The following is a 25,708-nucleotide window of genomic DNA, read 5'->3' as shown; positions in this document are numbered from 1 at the left end:
AGCAGCGGCAGCGTGTTCGCCCGCCCCGGATCGCGGGGCTTGGGTCGGCCCGCCGCGGATATTTCACCGTCCGGCGCGGCCTGAAATAGGCCACGGAATTTTTCTCTGCTCGGCGGGGGCTTCAATGTCGGGAGCCCCGACCGCCCCGACTTGCAGCGGGGCTTGGGTCGGCCCGTTGCGGACATTTCACCGTCCGGCGCAGCCTGGAACATGGCAACGACAACAGCCTGACCGCAGGAGAAGACGGCAGGGGAAGAGAAAAAGACATTCTGGCCTTCCATCACAGTGAGGAGGGGACTGGAGGAGACTCACTGTGATGGATGTTTCTTTTTGGGGGGTTTTGTGTTGGTTGGGGTTGTGTAATTTGCTTATTTTATTGCTCTTATTGTTGGACTGTGGGTGACGAAATTTCGTCCAAAAAACTTGTTTTTTGGATGACAAATAAAGATATCTTGAATCTTGAATCTTGATCTTGAAGCTTTCTCACCCAGAGAGTTGTGAATCTGTGGAATTCTCTGCCTCAGAAGGCAGTGGATGCATTCACAAGACAGTTAGAAAGAGCTCTCGGGGCTAGCGGAATCAAGGGATATGGGGAGAAGGCAGGAACGGGGTACTGATTGTGGATGATCAGCCATGATCACGTTGAATGGCGGTGCTGGCTCGATGGGCCGAATGGCCTACTCCTGCACCTATTTTCTATGATGGATGCATCCACTCTCACCGCGCCCCTCCACTCTCCCCCACGACCCTCCTATCTCACTGACGGGCCCTCTACTCTCGCCGACGGCCCTCCACTATCTCCGACGGCCCTCCACTCTCACTGACCGCCCTCCACTCTCTCCGACGGCCCTGCTTCCTCGCTGGCATCTCTCCTCACTCTGCAGGTGGCACAGTGCAATGTACATACTGGGGTACGAATCAGATACTCCAGACTCTACAACTTACTCTGGATCCAGCCTTTCCTGTCTACAGAAAAAAATCTTTTTACTCCCAGGACAATGGCAAAAATAGATTACATTACCTCCAAAGTCTGCACTTAAAAATGTTTCAGTGTATTCGTGTATTATGGTCACACTAGTACTTCCCACTAGTACTTCCCACTCTTTCCATGTGGTGAATTACTGCTTTGGGATGGGAACTCTTGTGCTGTATTCAATGGTTTAGTTCCTAAAGAGGAGGCCTCTTTGACATTGTTTTCTTAGCCAGGTCAATACATGCATAGCAAGGGAAGTCTAACACCAAAGAAAAAAGTACATGGAAGCAGCAAGTGTCGAACAGATATTCCAACCAACAGTTGACATTCCTATTATCATCCCCCACAGCTTTCGGCAGTACTGCACAACACCTCGACTTTAAAAAAGTAGAATCCCACCTCTCTTCCAGTCTTCTCCCAACCTCTACCCCCCCCCCCCCCCCCCCCCCCCCCCCCACCACTCCTCACTACAATCAAGATAGAAGAAGAATCCTGACCCAAAGCGTCACCTTTCCATATTCTCCAGAGATGCTGCCTGGCACACTGTATTACTCCAGCACTATGTGTCTTTTTTTTGGTAAACCAGCACCTGCAGTTTGTTTTGTCTACATCCAACTCTTGGTGGTCTGTGCAGAATTAGAAAAAAAAGGAACTGTAGATGCTGGTTAATACACAAAAGGACACAAAGTGCTGGAGTAACTCAGCAGGTCAGGCAGCATCTATGGAGAACATGGATAGGGGACCCGAGAAGTCACCTATCCATGTTCTCCAGAGATGCTGCCTGACCCACTGTGTTACTCCAGCACTTGGTGTCTTTTTTTTTTTGTAAACCAACATCTGCACTTTGTCTACCTCTAACCATTAGTGATCCATGCAGAACTAGAAACAAGGAACTGCAGATGCTGGTTAATACATAAAAGGACACAAAGTACTGGAGTAATGTCACCTGTCCATGTTCTCCAGAGATGCTGCATGACCTGTTGAGTTACTCCAGCACTTTGTGTTCTTTTGTGCAGAATTTGCCGATGTTTCCCAGCGATGCTAGTTTAGTTTAGTTTAGAGATACAGCGAGGAAACAGACCATTCGGCCCGCCGACACCGTGCCGACCAGCGATCTCTGTACACTAACACGATCCTACACACCAGGGTCAATTGGCAATTATAATAGCCAATTAACCTACAAACCTGTACGTCTTTGGAGTGTGAGAGGAAACCGGAGCACCGGGCGAAAACCCACGCGGTCAGGGGGAGAACATGCAAACTCCGTACAGACAGCACCTGGAGTCAGGATTGAACCCTGATCTCTGGCGTTGTGAGGCAGCAACTTTATCGCTGTGCCACCGTGCCGCCCTGTTTCTTAAGTGTTTTATTCAGCAGGAAGAGGTACAGACAGTGAATGATACATGTAAATAGGGTGTACCCTGAGACCTCAGTGTGTGGAGTGAGGAAGGGGGAACCTGGTTGTGAACTCAGTTTGTGAACTAAATCCTCCTTTAACGGACTCGAAACTACACTTTTCTTAATGGTCTCTGGACTCAGACAATTGTAAGCAATGATCTATTGTCACACAGGTAAAATATAATTAACACTAACTAGTAATTATGATGTTTATTATTATATTGCATTCATATAATTAACTTAATTTAAAAAGATTATTCTGTAGGTAACCGCCCTGCAATGCTGATTTCAAGGCAAGCTTGGTAACACCAGATCTAACATCCTTAATACTAAAGCCTTGGAACTCAAATCAATTGCAACTCTGTGGGTACACGGTGTGGTATGTTTATGCTGCCCCAATTTCCTGCCCTGATAAAATCGGTTCTTATTTCTCTCACAGGAGAAACTTAGAACAATACAGCACAAGAACAGGCCCTTCGGCCCACAATGTTTGTGCTGAACATGACGGTGCCAATTGTTATCTGCCTGCAAAGAATCCACAATCCTCCATCCTCTCCATAGCCAAATGCCTAACCAAAAGTTTCTTAAATGTCACTGCCATATCTTCCTCCAACGCCGCCCTATGGATCTGTTACAACTGCCCTGTGGTCCTGCGATGTTACACAAAAGCCAGATTGTACCGTGAGAAATAGCATTGTACAACAGAAATAACAACTTCGGCCTCTTGAGCCAAGTTTGCCATTCATTAGGAAGCTAACCTATTCAACATTTATCCACTCCTCTCTGATCACCCATTTTTATTTCCCCCTTAGTGCCCAAAAATCTATTGATGAACGCCCCTAATCTTCTAAGGCCAAGAAATGCCTCCATCTGAAATCCTCTGAACAAAAACAAAATGGAGAAAGGGTAGGTACTTCAGTATAATATTTTCTTTCGGGTCGATGTTTTGGGCGAGACCTTCTTCAGGCACTTTGAGTCACCTGGCAGTAATGTTCATTCCTTTGCTTTCCGAACATATGCATCCACCATGGAGAAACAAAGAATTGCAGATGCTGGTTTATACCGAAAAAAAAGACACAGAGTGCTGGAGTAACTCGGAGGGTCAGGCAGCTTCTCTGGAGGAAAAGGGCACGAAGTAGGATCCCGACCCGAAACGTCAACTATTCCTTTTCCTCCAGAGATGATGCCTGACCCGCTGAGTTACTCCAGCATTTTGCATCTATCTCCATCCAACCCAACTGTATGAATATTGTTGTCTCTAACTTCAAGTAACCCTTGCTCTCTCTTTCTCCCTCCCCCCCCCCCCCCCCCCTACCATAGTCACCCTACTAGTTTCATTGTCGGTCCATTGAGTTTCATGGTCTGTATAACTCTTTACCACCCAGCCCACACCCAACAATGGACCATTGTGGACGCCACCTTTCCCTGATCGTCGTTACTTTTCGCATATCTTTCATTCATTTGTTCTCTATCACTCGATATCACCGCCCATATCTCTCGTTTCACTTTTCCCTGACTCTCAGTCCGAAGAAGGGTCTGGACCCGAAACGTTGCCCATTCATAGAAACATAGAAAACAGGTGCAGGAGTAGGCCAATCGGCCCTTCGAGCCTGCACCGCCATTCAATATGATCATGGTTGATCATCCAACTCAGTATCCCGCACCTGCCTTCTCTCCATACCCCCTGGTCCCTTTAGCCACAAGGGCCATATTTAACTTCCTTTTCTCCAGAGTTGCTGCCTGACCCGCTGAGTTACTCCGGCGCTTTTGTGTCTACCCTCAGCATTTTCCCAACTGTCTGACTCAGACGCGAGCAACGAGTGCCCTGGGGCTGTGCGAATGTTTGAAGTGAGATCAGGTATGTGTGTGTGTGTGTGTGTTGTCCCAACTAACAGGATGTTAATGAGATCCACGGGTTAGACTACTGCCAAAGTGCACTCTCTCTTTAACGCACTCACACACCCACACACAACTTGCGAAGCGGGATATATATATATATATATATATATATATCGGCTCCACCCGGGTCTGCATCGTGTTCAAGACGGTCCTTAGTCCGACCGCGACTGGGATTACAGAATTAACTGTGTTCACTGAAAGCACAACAGAAAAACATAGATCTTTCATATTGGAAGAAACAAAAAATATCTGCAAGGTAAGTTAATGGCTTTTAAATAGAGAGGATAAGCTTGAAAATTAGTGCCTTATCTTCATCTGCAGAAGTCGAAAGAATATTTATTATTATGTCTTAACTTATTATTAGTCTTATTTGGAACAATTTGGGAAAGGGTCGTTTGAAGATTGCCAGGAAATGGAGATGTCATATTACTTGTGTGGGTCAGTTATTGTCACGTGTACCAACCTACAATGAAAATACGTCGTTTTGTGCGCTCTCCGGGCAGATTCAATGGGAGTGCATCGCGCACAAAGTGCTGGAGTAATTCAGCGGGTCAGGCAGCATGAATAAAACAGAGTGCAGAATATAGTGTTACGTTTACAGGAAAAGTGCAGATGTTTAAATACTACGAGGGTCGCAACGAGTTGGACTGGGAGGTCGGGACAATTCTTAGTATTAGACTTTAGAGATGCAGTGTGGAAACAGGCCCTTCGGGCCACCGAGTCCTCGCCGACCCGTACACCAGGGATAAATTACCATGTAATTTATTAATTATCTAATTAACCTCTCAACCTGCACGCCTTTGGAGTGTGGGAGGAAACCGTAGGACCCGGAGAAACCCCACGCGGTCTCGGGGAGAATGCACAACTCCGTCCAGACAAGCACCCGTAGTCAGGATCGAACCCGGGTCTCTGGCGCTGTAAGGCAGCAACTCTACCGCTGCGTCACTTGGCTTACGAGAGCATTGTGCAGGAGTGGAAGCTGCTCCTGGATCTGGAGGACAGGGATAGGGGATGTGCTCTGAGGCCGTTGTATCTTCAGCACGACGGGGGAGAGGGGGAAACAGAGAATGAATTTTACTATCAATCTCTTTTATTGTGAATCCAAGGCTACTCTTGCAGTTCTGGGTGAAATCTAACCAGGGGCCATGGTGTACACTTTGATTCACAAAATGCTGGAGCAACTCAGCAGGTCAGGCAGCATCTCAGGAGAGAAGGAATGGCCTCCCGAGATGCTGCCTGACCTGCTGAGTTACTCCAGCATTTTGTTAAATAAATACCTTCGATTTGTACCAGCATCTGCAGTTATTTTCTTATATACACTTTGATGTCAATACAGTGAATAAACACAAACTATTTGTAGTGATAGAGATCGGCGTGTAAGCATCTCTGGAGAGAAGCTGCCTGTCCCGCTGAGTTACTTCAGCTTTTGTCTCTACGGTTTAAACCAGCACTTGCAGTTACTTCTTACACTGGACTGTGTGATCTGTTTATTGGCAATTTATTCAAAACCGCGCCCAGGAATACCACTCCTTATTTTCTTATTCTTTCCCTTTACTTCCTCGCTATAGTTAATAGAGATTGGGGTTGAAAGAATAGCTAAAATGTTGTGGGTTAACTGAGCTAAAGTGGTAACTGAGCCACAACATTCAATCTCAAGTCAAGCCTATTCTTTGAGATCAGGGACTCGTCAAACTTTGTACAGTGTGATAAGTCTGACTCCAACTATTAATTAATTGGTCAGTCCTAATCGTTTCTTCAATGTGTATAAGAAAATAACTGCAGATGCTGGTACAAATCGAAGGTATTTATTCACAAAATGCTGAGTAACTCAGCAGGTCAGGCAGCATCTCAGGAGAGAAGGAATGGGTGACGTTTCGGGTCGAGACCCTTCTTCAGACTTCTTCAATGTGGTCGGTTGGTCTGAAGCCGCTTGACTCGGTGTGCTCAACAGGTCTTGATAACTTCTCCTGGAGGAAGGAACTGCAGATGCTGGTTTACACGGAAACGTCGCCTATCCTTGTTCTCCAGAGATGCTGCCTGATCCGCTGAGTTTCCTGCACTTTGTATCTTTTTTCCCTCATCTAATAGGCAGTCGATTAAATTGACCAGCTGGGCCATCTAAACCAAGACACCGTCTAGGTCTACCCTTGTGTAGGAAGGACTGCAGATAGATGCTGGTCCTATTCTTGCATCTATACCGGGATGTTCGGCAGCTGGAGTGCACGCCTCTGGAGAAGGAAGATGGGTGGCCAGGGTTGGCAGTGAGATGTTGTGCTGTGGAACAACAGAGCTGCTTCTCTAAAGCAGCAACTCAAGTCCCCGAAGATAGACGAAGAGTCCCGACCCGAAACGTTACCCATCCTTGTTCTCCAGAGACGATGCAGCGGTAGAGTTGCTGCCTTACAGCGCCAGAGACCCGGGTTCGATCCTGACCACGGTTACTGTCCGTACTGAGTTTGCACCTTCTCCCAGTGACCAGCGTGGGTTTTCCCCGGAGCTCCGGTTTCCCCCCACACTCAAAAGACGTGCAGGTTTGTAGGTTAATTGGCTTGGAGCAAATGTAAATTGTCCCGACTGTGTGTAGGATGGTGATAATGTGGGGGGGGGGGGGGGGGGGGGGGGGGGGGGGGGGGGAGGAGTGTGTGTCGCTGGTCGGCGCGGACTCGGTGGGCCGAAGGCCTGTTTCCGCGCTGTATCTTTATATGAAAGTAAGCTGAGATGCTGCCCAACCGGCTGAGTTGCTCCAGTGGTTTGTGTCTATCTTCGCTATATACGAACATCTGCAGTTCCTTTCTACAACAACTGGAGCCCCGTCTGTTCTTGCAAGTAGGCATAGGGATCAAGGCACAAGAAATTGCAGGTGCTAAAACCTGAGGCAAAACAAAAAGTGCCGGAAGATCTCAATCACACAGTGGCACAGCTGGTAGAGCTGCTGCCTCAGCGCCAGAGACCCGGGTTCGACCCTGACCTCGGGCGCTGAATGTGTGCAGTTTGCACGTCCTCCAGAGACTCTGTGTTTCCTTCGTGTGCTCCGGTTTTCCACGCACATCCCAATGACATGCGGCTGTGTAGGTTCATCAGCCTTGTAAAAAAATGGCCCAATGCGTCGGTTGTGGACGAGAAATTGGGATGGACACATCGAGTATGTGTATGTGACAAATAAAATTGACTTGACTTGACTTGACTTGACTCGGGTGGTGATAGTCAGTATGGGCTCGCTCAGCCGAAGGGCCTCTTTCATACCGTATCTCTGTTCTAAACTCAACTGTCAGATGGCGTCTGTGGACGGAAATAGTCCGACGATGTTTCGGGTCGGGACCCTTCTTCAGACTGACTTCAAGACTAATTCCAATATTAATATTTGTATCAATGTTATACATTATATTATAATATATTATATAAATATTGATCTTCAGTATTAATAATAATATTTCAGACAGATAATCAGTCTGAAAGAAGGATACAGGCCGAAACAGCCGCCTGACCATTCCTTCCGTAGACCATTCCCTGACCATTCCCTCCGTAGTGTAAGAAAATAACTGCAGATGCTGGTACAAATCGGAGGTATTTATTTCACAAAATGCTGGAGTAACTCAGCAGGTCAGGCAGCATCTCAGGAGAGAAAGGAATGGGTGACGTTTCGGGTCGAGACGTCTCGACCCGAAACGTCACCCATTCCTTCTCGTCCTGAGATGCTGCCTGACCTGCTGAGTTACTCCAGCATTTTGTGAAATAAATTCCCTCCGTAGATGCTGCCTGATCCGCTAAGTTCTTCCAGCACTTTGTTTGATTGCCATAAAGATCGCTTGGGTCCATCAAAGGGAACAGAGACTGCCTCTCGCAACCCACCGGTGCCTACATGGTCGCTGATGCAGTGTGGACCACGAACGTAGACAAGTCTTTACCCCACTGAGATGCTGCTCGGCCAATCCCCGCACAATCCTGAGGGAACAGACACAGGGTGGAGTGCGTGGAGACTGAGGAGCAGATGATAAGTCAACTTCACCACGCAAACTGGTTCCATTCCCTCTTCCCCACTGTTCCTCTGGCAGTTTGTTACTTTCCCCAGATTCCAATATCTGCAGTCTCCTGTGCCTCATGTATTTAACTGCTGCGAGAAACATTTGTCACATATCTCTCCCTGCATTGCAATGGTGGAGCAAAAAAGAGTATTTCTGTCCATAATAAACGGGATTGATGATGCGTGAGTGTGAATGGGTGGTTTGTGGTAGCACGGACTCGATGGGCGAGAGTCTACGTGCTGCATCTCTCTATAATTCTACGATTTATGAATAAAGGGACAGAAATATCATGTGGAAAGTAATTGTGTTTTGGTCTCTACAATTGCAAATAGATGTCATAAGGTTATGTGATAGGAGCAGAATTAGGCCGTTCGGCCCATCAGGTCTACTCCGCCATGGCCGATCTATCTCTCCCTCCTAACCCCGTTCTCCTGCCTTCTCCCCATAACCCCCGATCCCCCCCGTACTAATCAAGAATCTATCTCTGCCTTAAATATAAACACTGACTCGGCCTCCACAGCCGTCTGTGGCAATGAATTCCACAGATTCACCACCCTCTGACTAAAGAAATACCTCCTCGTCTCCTTCTTAAAGGAACGACCTTTAATTCTCAGGCTATAACCTCTAGTCCTAGACTCTCCCGATAGTGGAAACATCCCCTTAACATCCCCTCTATCCAGGATATTTATTCCGCGCAGATTAGTATATTGTCAGAAACATCAGGGTGCTATACAATTCCTTGTTCACATGAAACTCACAGAGTAAACGGTAGACGTACAGTAATGTTAAGATAGCACTATCAGTGCAAAAAGGCAAATGGTGCAATGTAGTACAATTTGAAGTAGTGCAAATGATTTTTTTTAGTACATAACGGAATAACCATACTAGTAAATAACCTACTGTGTCTAAAGTCTAAAGTAAGTCTAAAGGGGTAGCGCAGCGGTAGAGTTGCTGCCTTAAAGCGCCAGAGACCCGGGCTCGACCCTGACTACAAGTTCTGCCTACACGGAGTTTGTACGTTCTCCCTGTGACCGCGTGTGTTTTCTCCGTTCCATCCCACGCTTCCAAACACGTACAGGGTTGTAGGCTAATTGGCTTGGTAAAAAATGTAAATTGTCCCGAGTGTTAGTGTGCGGGGATAGTGTTAGTGTGTGGGATAGTGTTAGTGTGTGTGGGGATAGTGTTAGTGTGTGGGATAATATTAGTGTGTGGGGATAGTGTTAGTGTGTATGGATAGTGTTAGTGTTGTGGGATATTGTTAGTGTGTGTGGGATAGTGTTAGTGTGTGGGATAGTGTTAGTGTGTGGGATACTGTTAGTGTTAGTATGTGGGATAGTGTTAGTATGTGGGATAGTGTTAGTGTGTGGATAAGTGTTAGTGTGTGTGGGATAGTGTTAGTGTGCGGGGATAGTGTTAGTGTGTGGGGATAGTGTTAGTGTGTGGATAGTGTTAGTGTGCGGGATAGTGTTAGTGTGTGTGGGATAGTGTTAGTGTGCGCGGATAGTGTTAGTGTGTGGGGATAGTGTTAGTATGTGGGATAGTGTTAGTGTGTGGGATAGTGTTAGTGTGGGATAGTGTTAGTGTGTGGGATAGTGTTAGTGTGTGGGATAGTGTTAGTGTGTGGGATAATGTTAGTGTGTGGGGATAGTGTTAGTGTGTGGGATACTGTTAGTGTTAGTGTGGGATAGTGTTAGTGTGTGGGATAGTGTTAGTGTGTGTGGATAGTGTTAGTGTGTGGGGATAGTGTTAGTGTGTGGGATAGTGTTAGTGTGTGCGATAGTGTTAGTGTGTGGGATAGTGTTAGTGTGTGGGATAGTGTTAGTGTGTGGGGATAGTGTTGAGGTAGTGTGGGATAGTGTTAGTGTGTGTGGGATAGTGTTAGTGTGTGGGATAGTGTTAGTGTGTGTGGGATAGTGTTAGTGTGTGGGATAGTGTTAGTTGTGTGGGATAGTGTTAGTGTGTGGGGATAGTGTTAGTGTGTGGGATAGTGTTAGTGTGTGGTGGATAGTGTTAGTGTGTGGGATAGTGTTAGTTGTGTGGGATAGTGTTAGTGTGGGGATAGTGTTAGTGTGTGGGGATAGTGTTAGTGTGTGGATAGTGTTAGTGTGTGGGATAGTGATAGTGTGGATAGTGTTGTGTGGGATAGTGTTAGTGTGTGGATAGTGTTAGTGTGTGGGATAGTGTTAGTGTGTGTGAGTGTAGGTTAGTGTTAGTGTGTGGGGATAGTGTTAGTGTGTGGGATAGTGTTAGTGTGTGGGATAGTGTTAGTGTGTGGGGGATAGTGTTAGTGTGTGGGATAATGTTAGTGTGTGGGGGGGATAGTGTGAGTGTGTGGGATAGTGGTTAGTGTGTGGGTGATAGTGTTAGTGTGTGTGGAATAGTTGTTAGTGTGGGATAGTTGTTAGTGTGTGGGATAGTGTTAGTGTAGTGGGGTGTGTGGGATAGTGTTAGTGTGTGGGATAGTGTTAGTGTGTGGGATAGTGTTAGTGTGTGGGATAGTGTTAGTGTGTGGGATAGTGTTAGTGTGTGGGATAGTGTTAGTGTTAGTGTTAGTGTGTGGGGGATAGTGTTAGTGTGTGGGATAGTGTTAGTGTGTGGGGGATAGTGTTAGTGTGTGGGATACTGTTAGTGTTAGTGTGTGGGATAGTGTTAGTGTGTGGTATAGTGTTAGTGTGTGTGGGATAGTGTTAGTGTGTGGGGATAGTGTTAGTGTGTGGGATAGTGTTAGTGTGTGGGATAGTGTTAGTGTGTGGGATAGTGTTAGTGTGTGGGATAGTGTTAGTGTGTGGGATAGTGTTAGTGTGTGTGGGATAGTGTTAGTGTGCGCGGATAGTGTTAGTGTGTGGGGATAGTGTTAGTGTGTGGGATAGTGTTAGTGTGTGGGATAGTGTTAGTGTGTGGGATAGTGTTAGTGTGTGGGATAGTGTTAGTGTGTGGGATAATGTTAGTGTGTGGGATAGTGTTAGTGTGTGGGGGATAGTGTTAGTGTGTGGGATACTGTTAGTGTTAGTGTGTGGGAGAGTGTTAGTGTGTGGGATAGTGTTAGTGTGTGGGATAGTGTTAGTGTGTGGGATAGTGTTAGTGTGTGGGATAGTGTTAGTGTGTGGGGGATAGTGTTAGTGTGTGGGATACTGTTAGTGTTAGTGTGTGGGATAGTGTTAGTGTGTGGGATAGTGTTAGTGTGTGTGGGATAGTGTTAGTGTGTGGGGATAGTGTTAGTGTGTGGGATAGTGTTAGTGTGTGGGATAGTGTTAGTGTGTGGGATAGTGTTAGTGTGTGGGATAGTGTTAGTGTGTGGGATAGTGTTAGTGTGTGTGGGATAGTGTTAGTGTGTGGGATAGTGTTAGTGTGTGTGGGATAGTGTTAGTGTGTGTGGGATAGTGTTAGTGTGTGGGATAGTGTTAGTGTGTGGGATAGTGTTAGTGTGTGTGGGATAGTGTTAGTGTGTGGGATACTGTTAGTGTTAGTGTGTGGGGATAGTGTTAGTGTGTGGGATAGTGTTAGTGTGGGGGATAGTGTTAGTGTGTGTGGGATAGTGTTAGTGTGGGGGATAGTGTTAGTGTGTGGGATAGTGTTAGTGTGTGGGATAGTGTTAGTGTGTGGGATAGTGTTAGTGTTAGTGTTAGTGTGTGGGATAGTGTTAGTGTGCGGGGATCGCTGGGCCTGTTTCCGCGTTGAATCTCTAAACTAAACTAAACTAGTCTAAAGTCTAAAGAGGATGTGAGTTAGCACCTCGGGAGAGCGGGTGGGAAAAGAGAAGATTGATCGCAGTGGGGAAGAAGCTGTTCTGGCGATTGTACATGAGGGCTTTTAGCTCCGTCTTCTTCTCGCAGGAGATAGAAGCGAGAAACGAGAATGGCCTGCGCGACTGGTTCAGGAGTTGGGCGACAGCGAGCAAGAAGGTGTTCTGGCAACTGGACACCCAAGCGTTCAAGTTTCCGTAATTTCTCCCGGGATGTAAAGGAGGGAGGAGGGAATGGCCGGGGTGGCAGGTATCCTTGCTGATAACTCCAGCCTTCCTGATGCAACGCCCAACGCCCTGGTGAAGATGGGCTGGGTGGAAGGAGGTGCCTAGCCGGTGGTGGACCGGGCTGTGTTCACCTCTCTCTGTAGGTTCAGGCGGCCAAGAGCAGAGCAGTCTGCAAACCAGGCTGAGATACATCCCGTCAGAATGCCTTCCCTCGCCCGTCTGTAGAAGGTTGGCATGTCGAAACCCCTCTGGTGCCTATTCTCTGATACATATCTGTGCGTACACGAAAGCCCTTTCCTGATATCCGCATCACTGTGCAGGAACCCAATTCAGCTGCGAGTGAAGATAGATACAAAGTGCTGGAGCAACTCAGCGGGTCAGGCAGCATCTCTGGAGAAAAAGGGTAGGTGACGTTTCGGGTCGAGACCCCTCTTCAGGCTGAAAGTAGATCGGAGGCGTAGGAACAGATGACCATGGAAGGGTGGAGCCCATAATGACCGGGCTGGGGTAGAGGTGACAACGAGGGATGCAGGGATGCGAACAGTGGAACTGTACAGCGTTTTCACACAGAGTGCGATGGGTATATGGAACGAGCTTCTAAGAGAGAGAGAGCGAGCGAGAGAGCGAGAGAGAGAGAGAGAGAGAGAGAGAGAGAGAGAGAGAGAGAGAGAGAGAGAGAGAGAGAGAGAGAGAGAGAGAGAGAGAGAGAGAGAGAGAGAGAGAGAGAGAGAGTGGGGAGAGAGAGAGAGATATGGGGGAGAGAGAGAGAGAGAGATATGGGGGAGAGAGAGAGAGATATGGGGGAGAGAGAGAGAGATATGGGGGAGAGAGAGAGAGATATGGGGGAGAGAGAGAGAGAGATATGGGGAGAGAGAGAGATATGGGGAGAGAGAGAGATATGGGGAGAGAGAGAGATATGGGGGAGAGAGAGAGATATGGGGGAGAGAGAGAGAGAGAGAGAGATGCCGGCGAAGTCTCCTGGCTACAGAATAACTGGATTGCGCTTCGGAACATCTTTTCCCGCGAGTGGGGATTGCGGAACTATAATTGATCGTCGTTATTATATTAATTTAGTTTAATTTAAAGATACAACGTGGAAAGGGCTCTTCGGCCCACCATGGGCATATCGACCACCCGCTCACACGGGTTCCATGTTATTCCACATTCAGATCCACTTCCAGATACATTAATGGCAATTTCCCAGTGGCCAATTAACCTGCATTCTGAAATCAGAGATGCTGTCTGACCCGCTGAGTTACTGCAGTTTTTTTGTGTCTATCTTCGGTTTAAACCGGCATCCGCAGTTCCTTCCTCAAACAAAGTTGCTGTGGAGTTCCACCTACTCTTCACCTCCCTCGTTAGAAAACACAAACACTTTGTGTTTTGGGTCCGTTGGTTAACCGACCAGAGTAAATTCTCTCGACGTGCAGGTGAATGATAGACGTTGATGGGAATGTGAGATGAATAACACGGGATTGATGTAAAAAATAAAGACGACACGATGTGCTGGAGTGGGTCAGTGGGTCAGGCAGCATCTCTGGAGAACGTGAAGAATGACCTGTGCAGGAAGGAACTGCAGATGCTGGTTTTCACCGAAGATAGATTAAAAAATGCCGAAGTAACAGCGGGACATGCAGCATCTCTGGATTGAAGGAATGGGTGACGTTTCGGGTCGTGACCCTTCAGAAGGGTGTCTTTCCTTGCTAAACCAGCATCTGCAGTACCTTGTTTCTACGTGGCTCCATTTACAGTCCCGCATTTAATGCAGAGTATCATTTCAGAAGGTCATAAGTTCTAGGAGCAGAATTAGTCCATTGGTCCCATCAAGTCTACTCCACCATTCAATCGTGGCTGATCTATCTCGCCATCCTAACCCCTTCCCCTGCCTTCTCCCCATAACCCTTGACAACCATACTAATCAAGTGTCTATCAATCTCCGCCTTAAAAAAATGTCGAAATATGTCCAAAAATATTTCCGCAACGTTTCAGACATATCGGTTTAAAAACAAAACGATTCCAAGCTTAAAGATCAAATATAAATGGGAAATGAAGGGGACATGCATACTTAAACAGAGTCTCAAATCAATTCCACAAACCAATTTGTGTTCTTGTTCTTGTGTTATTTATTGTCTACTGCCAGACCCTGACGTGAGAGGACGCTGGCGCTATTTGTTCGCCGCTTGTCCGTCAGGACAGTTTGTTTGTTTGTTTTTATGTCTTGACTGTTCTTGTAAAGCGTCTTTGAGCATTTGGAAAAGCGCTATATAAAATAAATGTTTATTATTATTATTATTATTATTATTATTATTAATTGTGCAGGAACTGCAGTTGCTGGTTTAAACCGAAGATAGACACAAAATGCTGGAGTGATTCAGCGGGACAGGCAGCATCTCTGGATAAAAAAGAATAGGCGACGTTTCTGGTCGAGACTCTTCAGATGGGTCTCGACCCGAAACGCCACCTATTCTCTCCCGAGATGCTGCCTGACCTGCTGAGTTACTCCAGCATTTTGTGAATAAATACCTTCGATTTGTACCCGAATCTGCAGTTATCTTCTTATACGTCTGGTAAACAATGTCTGGATAACGTGCAAGATACTCCTTTCCATCAAATCCACTAGCCTCCCCCACCCACCCCCCCCCCCCCTCCCACTTCTCTCCTCCCTTTATAGAATCATAGAATAGGAAAACATATATCAGAAGGTAGAAAGCCATTCGATCCTTCTTGATTGAAAGATACAGTATGGAATCGTGCCCTTCGGCCCACCGAGTACAGGCCCACCACCCATCACATGTTCACGCTAGTTCTGTTCTCCCACTTTCTCATCCGCACTGCGCACAAAGGGGGAATTTACAGAGGCCAATTTACCTACAAACCCGCACGCCTTTGGGATGTGGGGGGAATACGGAGCAACCGGAGAAAACCCCACACGGTCACGGGGAGAATGTACAAACAGCGCCATAGGTCAGGATCGAACCCGGGGTCTCTGGCGCTGTGAGGCAGCAACTCTACCAGCTGAGCTGCTGCGCACTACTCCGTCTGTGCCAGTCAAACAAAAAGAACTAGACAATGTAATGCCACCCCCAGTCCAGCCCCTAATGCCACCTCCCAGTCCAGCCCCTAATGCTACCTCCCAGTCCAGCCACTAACGCCACTCCCAGTCCAGCCCCTAATGCCACCACTCCCAGTCCAGCCCCTAATGACACTCCCAGTCCAGCCCTAATGCCATCCCCAGTCCAGCCCCTAATGCTACCTCCCAGTCCAGCCCCTAATGCCACTCCCAGTCCAGCCCCTAATGCCATCCCCAGTCCAGCTCCTAATGCCACCTCCCAGTCCAGCCCCTAATGCCACTCCCAGTCCAGCCCCTAATGCCATCCCCAGTCCAGCCCCTGGCTGCAAGGCTTTTATCATACCCGGGCACCATCTTCCATAATCACAGGTTAGCTGCGGCGCGGAGAGAGGACATTCAGCCCTTCCAGCCCATGCAAGCCCATGGGGCTTTATCAGCACTCAATACAAGGAAAGGCGCTGTGCCACTCTGTGCCAAGATATCCAAGATTTGCCACGGGTTGAGGGATTATTCCTCCTTGGCAACTTTAGCGCAAGAGTTGACGTAGGAAGATAACTCCAGGTGCAGCTTTTTGGCATCTCAAAGCGAGTGACCATGGCCAATGGCCGAATCTTGCACCCTTTGGGATGGAATCCCGCACGCCTTTGGGATGTGGGGGAATACGGAGCAACCGGAGAAAACCCACACGGTCACGGGGAGAACGTACAAACTCCGCACAGACAGCGCCATAGGTCAGGATCGAACCCGGGGTCTCTGGCGCAGTGAGGCAGCAACTCTACCAGCTGAGCCGCGGAGCCCAACTCCGTCTGTGCCAGTCAAACAAAAAGAACTAGACAATGTACTGCCACCCCCAGTCCAGCCCCTAATGCCACTCCCAGTCCAGACCCTAATGCCACCCCCAGTCCAGCCCCTAATGCCACCCCCAGTCCAGCCCCTAATGCCAACCCCCAGTCCAGCCCCTAATGCCACCTCCCAGTCCAGCCACTAATGCCACCCCCAGTCCAGCCCTTAATGCCACCCCCAGTCCAGCCCCTAATGCCACCTCCCAGTCCAGCCCCTAATGACACTCCCAGTCCAGCCCCTAATGCCAACCCCCAGTCCAGCCCCTAATGCCACCCCCCCCCCGTCCAGCCCCTAATGCTACCTCCCAGTCCAGCCCCTAATGCCATCCCCAGTCCAGCCCCTAATGCTACCTCCCAGTCCAGCCCCTAATGCCACTCCCAGTCCAGCCCCTAATGCCATCCCCAGTCCAGCCCCTGGCTGCGAGGCTTTATCATACCCGGGCACCATCTTCCATAATCACAGGTTAGCTGCGGCGCGGAGAGAGGACATTCAGCCCTTCCAGCCCATGCAAGCCCATGGGGCTTTATCAACACTCAATACAAGGAAAGGCGCTGTGCCACTCTGTGCCAAGATATCCAAGGTTTGCCACGGGCTGAGGGATTATTCCTCCTTGGCAACTTTAGCGCAAGAGTTGACGTAGGAAGATAACTCCAGGTGCAGCTTTTTGGCATCTCAAAGCGAGTGACCATGGCCAATGGCCGAATCTTGCACCCAAAGCCGCTGTGCGATACTAATCGTGGGGGGGGGGGGGGGGTCGTTTTGCGTCTGGAAAAAGGTCTCGGCCCGAAACATAATTCCTTTTCTCCGGAGATGCCGTCTGACCCGCTGCGCTGCTCCGACTTTTCGTGTCTATCTCCAAGTTTTTTCGTTCGCTCGCCTTGGCGAGATCCGCCATCGGGGCGCTGACACAGAGTTGACTTTACTACCGAAGGCCGTCCGCAGATCCGTTCCGGTTAAACTGTTCGTAACCCGAACAGTCCGCAAATCGGAATTGCGGTCGCGAACCGAATGTCCCGCAGCAGATGGTGCGCCCAGTCCCACAGTAGATGGTGCCCAGTCCCACAGTAGATGGTGCCCAGTCCCACAGTAGATGGTGCGCCCTGTCCCGCAGTAGATGGACAGTCAGTCCCGCAGTAGATGATGTGCCCAGTCACACAGTAGATGGTGCGCCCAGTCCCGCAGCAGCCGGTCAGTCAGTCCCACAGTAGATGGTACGCCCAGTCCCACAGTAGATGGTCAGTCAGTCCCACAGTAGATGGTGCGCCCTGACCCACAGTAGATGGTGCGCCCAGTCCCGCAGTAGATGGTGCCCAGTCCCACAGTAGATGGTCAGTCAGTCCCACAGTAGATGGTCAGTCAGTCCCACAGTAGATGGTGCCCAGTCCCACAGTAGATGGTCAGTCAGTCCCACAGTAGATGGTCAGTCAGTCCCACAGTAGATGGTGCCCAGTCCCACAGTAGATGGTCAGTCAGTCCCACAGTAGATGGTCAGTCAGTCCCACAGTAGATGGTGCGCCCTGACCCACAGTAGATGGTGCGCCCAGTCCCGCAGTAGATGGTGCCCAGTCCCACAGTAGATGGTCAGTCAGTCCCACAGTAGATGGTCAGTCAGTCCCACAGTAGATGGTGCCCAGTCCCACAGTAGATGGTCAGTCAGTCCCACAGTAGATGGTCAGTCAGTCCCACAGTAGATGGTCAGTCAGTCCCACAGTAGATGGTGCCCAGTCCCACAGTAGATGGTCAGTCAGTCCCACGGTAGATGGTCAGTCAGTCCCACAGTAGATGGTGCGCCCTGACCCACAGTAGATGGTGCGCCCTGACCCACAGTAGATGGTGCGCCCTGTCCCGCAGTAGATGGTGCGCCCAGTCCCACAGTAGATGGACAGTCAGTCCCACAGTAGATGGTGCCCAGTCCCGCAGTAGATGGTGCCCAGTCCCACAGTAGATGGTGCCCAGTCCCGCAGTAGATGGTGCCCAGTCCCACAGTAGATGGTGCGCCCTGACCCATAGTAGATTGTGCCCAGTCCCGCAGTAGATGGTGCGCCCTGTCCCACAGTAGATGGTGCGCCCAGTCCCACAGTAGATGGACAGTCAGTCCCACAGTAGATGGTGCGCACAGTCCCGCAGTAGATGGTGCGCCCTGTCCCACAGTAGATGGTGCGCCCAGTCCCACAGTAGATGGACAGTCAGTCCCACAGTAGATGGTGCGCACAGTCCCGCACTAGATGGTGAGCCCAGTCCCACAGTAGATGGTGCGCCCTGACCCACAGCAGCCGGTCAGTCCGTCCCGCCGGACTCGCCATCCATCGCTCGTTCACAAGCACAGGCTGCGCACAAGCCGGGCGTTCAGAAGAGTAGCCGCTCACCTTCCCATTCCCACACTGACCTTTCTGTCCTGGGCCTCCTCCACTGTCAGAGTGAGGCCCAGCGCAAAATGGAGGAACAGCACCTCATATTTCACTTGGGCAGCTTACACCCCAGCGGGATGAACATTGACCTCTAACTTCAAGTAACCCTTGCTTTCCTTCTCTCTCCATCCCTCCCCATCCCAGTTCTCCTACCAGGCTGACTGTCCTCGACTACATTATATCTGTCTGCTTTGTCGTTACCTCCTCCCGCTAACTGATCTATTCTACACTTTCCTTGATCTCCATTCCATTTGTCCTATTTTCACACCTTACACTTCCTTGTATCGCCCTCTCCCCTGACATCAGTCTGAAGAAGGGTCTCGACCCGAAACGTCGCCCATTCCTTCTCTCCAGAGATGCTGCCTGTCCCGCTGAGTTACCCCAGCATTTTGTGTCTATCTTCGGGCGTTCGTAAGACGGGCAGGACCTGTATCCGGAACAATAGACACGTCAGTGCAGAAGACTGGTGCGTTCACGTCGGCCAGTGTCGGCCAGTGTCGAAGTGAACGGCCACTGACGATGACAGGCAAGGTAGTATAAGAAAGGTCAGTCTGAAGAAGGGTCTCGACCCGAAACGTCGCCCATTCCTTCTCTCCTGAGATGCTGCCCGACCTGCTGCATTTTGTGAATAAATGCCTTCGATGACAGGCAAGGTGCTACCCAGCGAAATCAAGAGGCAAGCCGAAAATCAACCTCGTGGGCAATCAGAGGTGGAAGTGGCGTAAAGCACCGCGCCAGAGACCCGGGTTCCATTCCGAAATGAAAAGGAGACAACATTAGATTTAAAACGTTTCACTTTGGCTTGGAATTAGAAGAATGGGAAAGCAGGTTTGAAGCCAAACCAACAAAGCTCCCTGCCCTTTTACACATTTACTCACTTCCCCAGATGGAAACCCACACCATTACTCTGGTATTCGGTTCCCAGGTTGAACTGTGGCTTAGTTGGATTACACTTGTGCCTCTGTGCTGAAGGTTGTTGGTTCCAGTCTGGTTCCAGGCATGAAAGCACAAAAATCCGAGCTGTCATTCCAGTGGTTTGGAGAGGGTTAGAAGCCTCATGGGGATGTCACCGTTCCGGGCGGCACAGTGACACAGTGACTAGTAGTGTTGCTGCCTTACAGCGCCAGAGACACGGGTTCCATCCGCATTACGGGTGCCGTCTGTACGTTCTCCATGTGACCGCGTGGGTTTTCCCCGGGTGCTCCGGTTCCCTCCCCCATCCCAAGGTTTGTAGGTTAATTGGCTTCTGTAAATGTTTCTCTGATGTGAAAGGTAGAACGAGTGTACGGGGATCGCTGCTCGGTACGGACTCGGTGGGCCGAAGGGGCTGCTTCCACGCTGTAACTTTAAACTAAACCAAACTATACTAAATTATTTCTGTTCAATCAGTATTCTGCCCTTCGCTACATCTGTTACACCTCACCCCACACGCACTTCAACCAAGTTTTGCGTAATCAACAACTCAATGCTCACAGAAATGTATAAGATAACTGCAGATGCTGGTACAAATCGAAGGTATTTATTCACAAAGTGCTGGAGTAACTCAGCAGGTCAGGCAGCATCTCGGGAGAGAAGGAATGGGTGACGTTTCGGGTCGAGACCCTTCACAGAAATGTAACGACTTCCAGGATGTGTCAAAACACTTCACCGTCACCAAGGGTCTCGACCCGAAACGTCACCCATTCCTTCTCTCCTGAGATGCTGCCTGACCTGCTGAGCTACTCCAGCATTTTGTGAATAAATACCACAACAGGTGTGATCATTGTTGTTAACTTAAGGAACGTGGTGACCAATCTGCACATGGTATGGTTCCACAAATGATTAGATCATCTGTTTTATAGACATACAGGTTTGCAGGTTAATTGGCTTTGGTAAAGATTGTAAATTGTCCCTATTGTGTAGGATTGTACGGGGATCGCTGGTCGGTGTGGACTCGGTGGGCCGAAGGGTCAATTTCCTCGCTGTATTTCCAAACTCAACTAAACTAAACTCGCTGCAAAATCTCCAGTTTTCTGTTACAAATCCATGCCCTGTCACTCAGTCGCTCCTCGATGTGTATCAGAGCACACAGGTTCACTTCCACGGTCCCAATGCAGGTGACCATCGGTTTATTGCCATGGAAGTGGATTGAAGGGCACCCTAGGCCGGTGATAAACGAAGGGCCCTCTGGTGATGCAGTCAGCAGGGCAATTTTTGGCTGCATGCAGTAATCATGTAAGATAACTTCCTGGGTGCAATCATGTAAAGTAATATCCTTGACAAATTTAACATGATGCATGTCTCATAATTGTTGGGCACCCATTAATTACGTATCATAATGCCCACATCCATTTTCAAGAGATATCCACTGTAAACCTTTTTTGTCACTGGTAGCAATTCAGAGAGAACTTATACTCTTCCAAGACCACTGTTCCAGGAAACTTCGAAACATATATTGGTATCGGTTTATTATTGTCACGTGTACTAAGATACGGTGAAAATGTTTTTGTTTGCTATTCAACTAAATCAGGTTGTACTATACGTGGACACAACCAAACCAAACACAGTTACAACGGGTAGAACAAAGAGAAACACACCTGAGTGCCAAATATAGTTTACAGCACTGTAGCTTTACAGTTCCAGGGGAAAAGTACAATGTCTGCAATGAGGTAGGTTGGAAGATCGGGTATACTCCCTAGCTTATGGAAGAGCTATTTGTATGTCTCATAGCCGAGTTTTTCTCACTATTTTGTGCTTCCTTGAACTTTAACAAATCCTGCATCAGTTTTCAAGTATTGAAGACAAATTCGACCAGAAAAACAATTGGGATTTCTGTGTCTCAGAAGGGTCTCAACCCAAAACGTCACCCATTCCTTCTCTCCAGAGATGCTACCTGTCCCGCTGAGTTACTCCGGTATTTTGTGTCTATTTAGATTTTTTTTTAGATTTTTAGATTTAGATTTAGAGATACAGCGCGGAAAATCGCGGTCTATCTTCAGTTTAAACCAGCATCTGCAGTTCTTTCCTACATACCCCTGAATGTTTTGGGTGGAGATATCTCATCAGCCACAATGGTTTTAATTTAGCCCTGATTTTTCTTTTTTTTAATCTTCACTCGAAACACTTTCTAGTTAGTTATGTCAGTTGTGGAATATTGGAAGTTGAGGTCGAGGAATTGGAAGTTGTGGAACGCTAAAATATTGGACAGATACGTGGTTAGGATGTGCAAGAATTAACTGCAGATACTGGTTTAAACCGAAGACAGACACAAAAAGCTGGAGTAACACAGCGGGTCAGGCCCCATCTTTGGAGAAAAGGAAGGGAAATATTTTGAGGGATATGGGACAAATGGGACTGGTCCAAATTGCCAACTTGTTCAACATGGACAATGTGGGCCAAAGTGCATGTTTTTGTGCTGTATGGCTCTGTAAGGAAAGGGGCCAAAGCGGGAAAGATGGGGGAATTGGGAGGGGGGGGGAGGAAGGAATGGGGGAAGGGGAGGTCGGGAAGGGGAAAGGGGTAGGGGGTGAAGCGGAAGGTAATGGGGAAGGGGGAGAGGGACGGGGAGAGGTGGTGAGAGGGAGGGGACAAAAGGGGAAGGGGAGGGAAAGGGGAAGAGGATGGGGAGGGGAGGGAGGAAGGGGGGAGAGGGCGGGAGAAGGGGGAGGGAGGGGGGAAGGGGGCGGGAGAAGGGGGAGGGAGGGGGGAAGGGGGAAGGTAGGAGGAAAGGGGGGAGGACGGTGAAAGGGGAAGGAAAAAGGAGCAGGATTACTGAGCTTGTTTCTATGCTCTGTATCCCAGTGAATTTATAAATGCGACTGTTAGCAATTGTGCAAATATCGAAGAGTTCTTAAATCGTTTCTTTCCATTCTAGGGCGCTGTTGTGCCACGCACCTGTGCTGTGGTAAAGGACATGTGGACCGAGTGAAGATCCTCAATACTATCCCTCGGCGGCCGCTCCGTTCGGACAAATGCCCCTCGGCCCGTCACACACACACCTATCCCCAGCTACTTCACAATCCGCCCGCCTCAGAGCGCAGTTAGACGGCAGCTCCCAGCCCAGGCTGGTCTAAAGGAGTCACCGACACTAGTGTGTCTTGGGGCTGATGTTTCAGGAGCGGGGGGCGAGTGGAGCCTCTCCGATCTTCAGCCAGACTTCATCCGTCATCTCAGGAGCCACTTGAATGTTTCCAGCAACAGTAGAGTCGCCTCTTCCTCTCCCAATTCTCTTGGAGGTCCAGGATGAACAGTAACTACTCCAGGGCGCTGATAGACAGCCGGGCGGTGGGCGCTGCCAACTATATGCAGCTGGGCGTTCCCCTAGCGCCTGACCCGTCCACACATCTCAGCCAGCATCTCCCTCACGCCGACAGTTTGGGACACGTCCCGTTTCTGGTCTACCCGACCAACCTGGAGGCCGCCTACTACGACACTTACGGCGGCGTCTTTCCATACGTGCCCTTCCACGGACACTTCGGCGTTTACGACTGCCCCTTCGAGCCAGCCTTCATCCAGAAGAGGAACGAGAGGGAGAGGCAGAGGGTGAAGTGCGTGAACGAGGGCTACGCCAGGCTCCGCGACCACCTGCCGGGACCGCTGTCCGAGAAGCGTCTCAGCAAAGTGGAGACGCTGCGAGCCGCGGTCAGGTACATCAAATACCTGCAGGACTTACTCACCCGCGACCCGGCCAGCCCCTCGCCGCTCACGGTGGACCCCCAGAGGGACAGGAAGGCTCAGAAGTCTCCCGTCTCCATCCAGGACCCAAACAGTGATGGGGAATCGATACAATCTCATCCGCACCGCGAGTCAGAGTCAGAGGCCAGGAGCATCGATCACAGCTGATGTACAATCGACCACTAGACAATGAACCCAATAGCCCTGATCACAGCCCGCTGTTTTATTACGAAGGACCACCATTTTAATAAATAAAACGTACTCATGGCGTGGTGATGTTTAATTGTGCAACGTTGGGATTTTTTTAAATAAGGTTTTCTACAGTTAATGACATGTTCCTTAACAGCATTGATGAGCAGAGGGATCTTGGAGTCCAAATTCACAGCTCACTGAAGGTGGCATCACAAGTATTAGATAGCGTGTGGTTTATGTGTAGGAAGGAACTGCAGAAACTGGTTAACACAGAAGATAGACACAAAGTGCTGGAGTAACTCAGCGGGTCAGGCAGCATCTCTGGGGAAAAAGGACGGGTGATGTTTCGGGTTGGGACCCTACTTCAATTTCGACCCGAAACATCACCATCTTTTCTTCTCCAGAGGTGCTGCCTGATCATGTGAGTTACTCTCGCACTTTGTTTCTATCTTCTGTATGGTATTTGCTTGCCTTCATTGCGGGGGTGGGGCATTGAAAATAAGAGTCAGCAAGTCACGATGCAGCTCTGTAGGACTTTGTAAACCGTATTTGGAATTCTGGTCGCCCCATTAAAAAAAGGTGTGGAAGCTTTGGAGATGGCACGGAGAGGATTCACAAGAATGCTGCCTGGATTGGAGGGTATCAGCTACAGGGAGAGAGTTGGATAGACTTGGATTGTTTTCTCTGGGGATTCAGAGGTCGAGGGAGACTTGATAGCAGTATGTAAAATGATGAGAGGCATAGATAGGGTGGACAATCAGGACAACCAGAGTGGAAATGTCCAACACTAGAGGCAGGTGAAAGGGGAGAAAGATAATAGACATGTGCAAGGCTAGTTTTTGTTCACAGAGAGAGTGGTGGGCGCCTGGAACGCATTGCCAGGGGTGGTGGTGGTGGAGTTAGATGCAATAATGGCGTTTAATAAGTTTTTAAATAGGCACATGGATTTGCAGGGCATGGAGGGATATGGATCACCTGCAGGCAGATGCAGTCAGTTCAGCAAGGCATCATGTTCAGCACAAACATTGTGGGCCGAATTGTGGGCTGATCCTGTGCTGTAGTGCCCTATGTTCACGTACCATAGTGTGACCAGAATACAGACTAGGAAACAGGGATAAATGAGATACAAAGGACAGAGGGATACTTACAATTCAGAACTATGAATTATAATAAAGGTTTAGGTTTATTATTGACACATGTACAGCACAAAGCTTTGTTTTACACCCTATACAATACAATCAGATAATATTATACATAAATACAATCTAGCCCAATTCATTGCCGCAATCGGCTATGGAGGACAAGGCACAGGGTATTTTTAAGGTGGAAGGCGATGGGCTCATGATTAGGAAGGATGTGGAAGGTTTCTGGAAGAAGGCAGATGGGTGGGGTTGAGAGGGAAAAGTAGATCAGCCATGATTGAATGGCGGAGTAGACTCGATGGCCGAATGCCCTAATTCTGCTCCTATGCCTTATGGTTTTATGGTCAAACATGCACAATAGATGGGGTGAAGGGGAAGATACAGAGTGCAGAAGACAGTTCTCAGCGTTGTACCACACAAGCTCCAGAGATAAAGTCCAATGTCCAAAGTGGGAAGAGATGAGAGTATTATCAGAATCACCAAAAATAGTGCGAGATTAACAGAAAGAAACAAAAGATTTAAAAGAGTGGAGTGATTACATCAGATGACAGGTTCTTGATTAGTAAGTGAGACAAAAGTTATTGGGGGGAGGCAGGAGAATGGGGTTGAGAGGGAAAGAGGGATCGGCCATGATTGAATGGCGGAGTAGACATGATGGGCCGAATGGCCTCATTCTGCTCCTATGACTTATCAACCTATGATTTTAGATCCTCCTCTGGGACTAACATGCAGAGATGTCTCCACACTCTGGCGCCATTGTTTAATGGGTTTAGAAGCCTGTCGAGGAGCAATGGGATAAACAGCCATCAGTGGCAATAAATTCCACAGTTTTACCACTCTCTTACTAAAGAAATACCTCCTCAGCTCCTTTCTAAAGGTAAGTCCTTTTTATCTGAGGCCATGCCCTTTGGTTCTAGACTCTCCTCGACTAGGCTCAATGCTAGACTAGTGGAAACATCCTCTCCACATCCATTCTATCCAGGCCTGTCACTCTTTGGTAAGATTCAATGAGGTCCCCCCTCATCCTTCTAAACCCCAGCGAGTACAGGCCCAGTGCTGTCAAACGCTCATAATACTTTAACCCAATCATCCCTGGGATAATTCTTATAAACCTCCTCCAGACCCTCTCCAATGGCAG

At 48.8% G+C, this 25,708-nt stretch overlaps 1 protein-coding gene across 1 annotated transcript; it reads left to right on the top strand.

Annotated features, from left to right (window-relative positions):
* The first annotated feature begins 22,804 nt into the window (after positions 1–22,804).
* Positions 22,805–23,404, top strand: LOC144605227 (achaete-scute homolog 5-like). The gene has a single exon (XM_078420326.1). It carries the CDS (start codon positions 22,805–22,807, stop codon positions 23,402–23,404), a length of 600 nt encoding a protein of 199 aa, XP_078276452.1.
* Positions 23,405–25,708: the final 2,304 nt, after the last annotated feature.

The sequence above is a fragment of the Rhinoraja longicauda genome, chromosome 24, assembly GCF_053455715.1.
Source record: "Rhinoraja longicauda isolate Sanriku21f chromosome 24, sRhiLon1.1, whole genome shotgun sequence".
NCBI classification, from domain to species: Eukaryota; Metazoa; Chordata; class Chondrichthyes; order Rajiformes; family Arhynchobatidae; genus Rhinoraja; species Rhinoraja longicauda.
The sequence above is the reverse complement of the archived record's forward strand: the minus strand, read 5'-3'. Positions and strand labels throughout refer to the sequence as shown.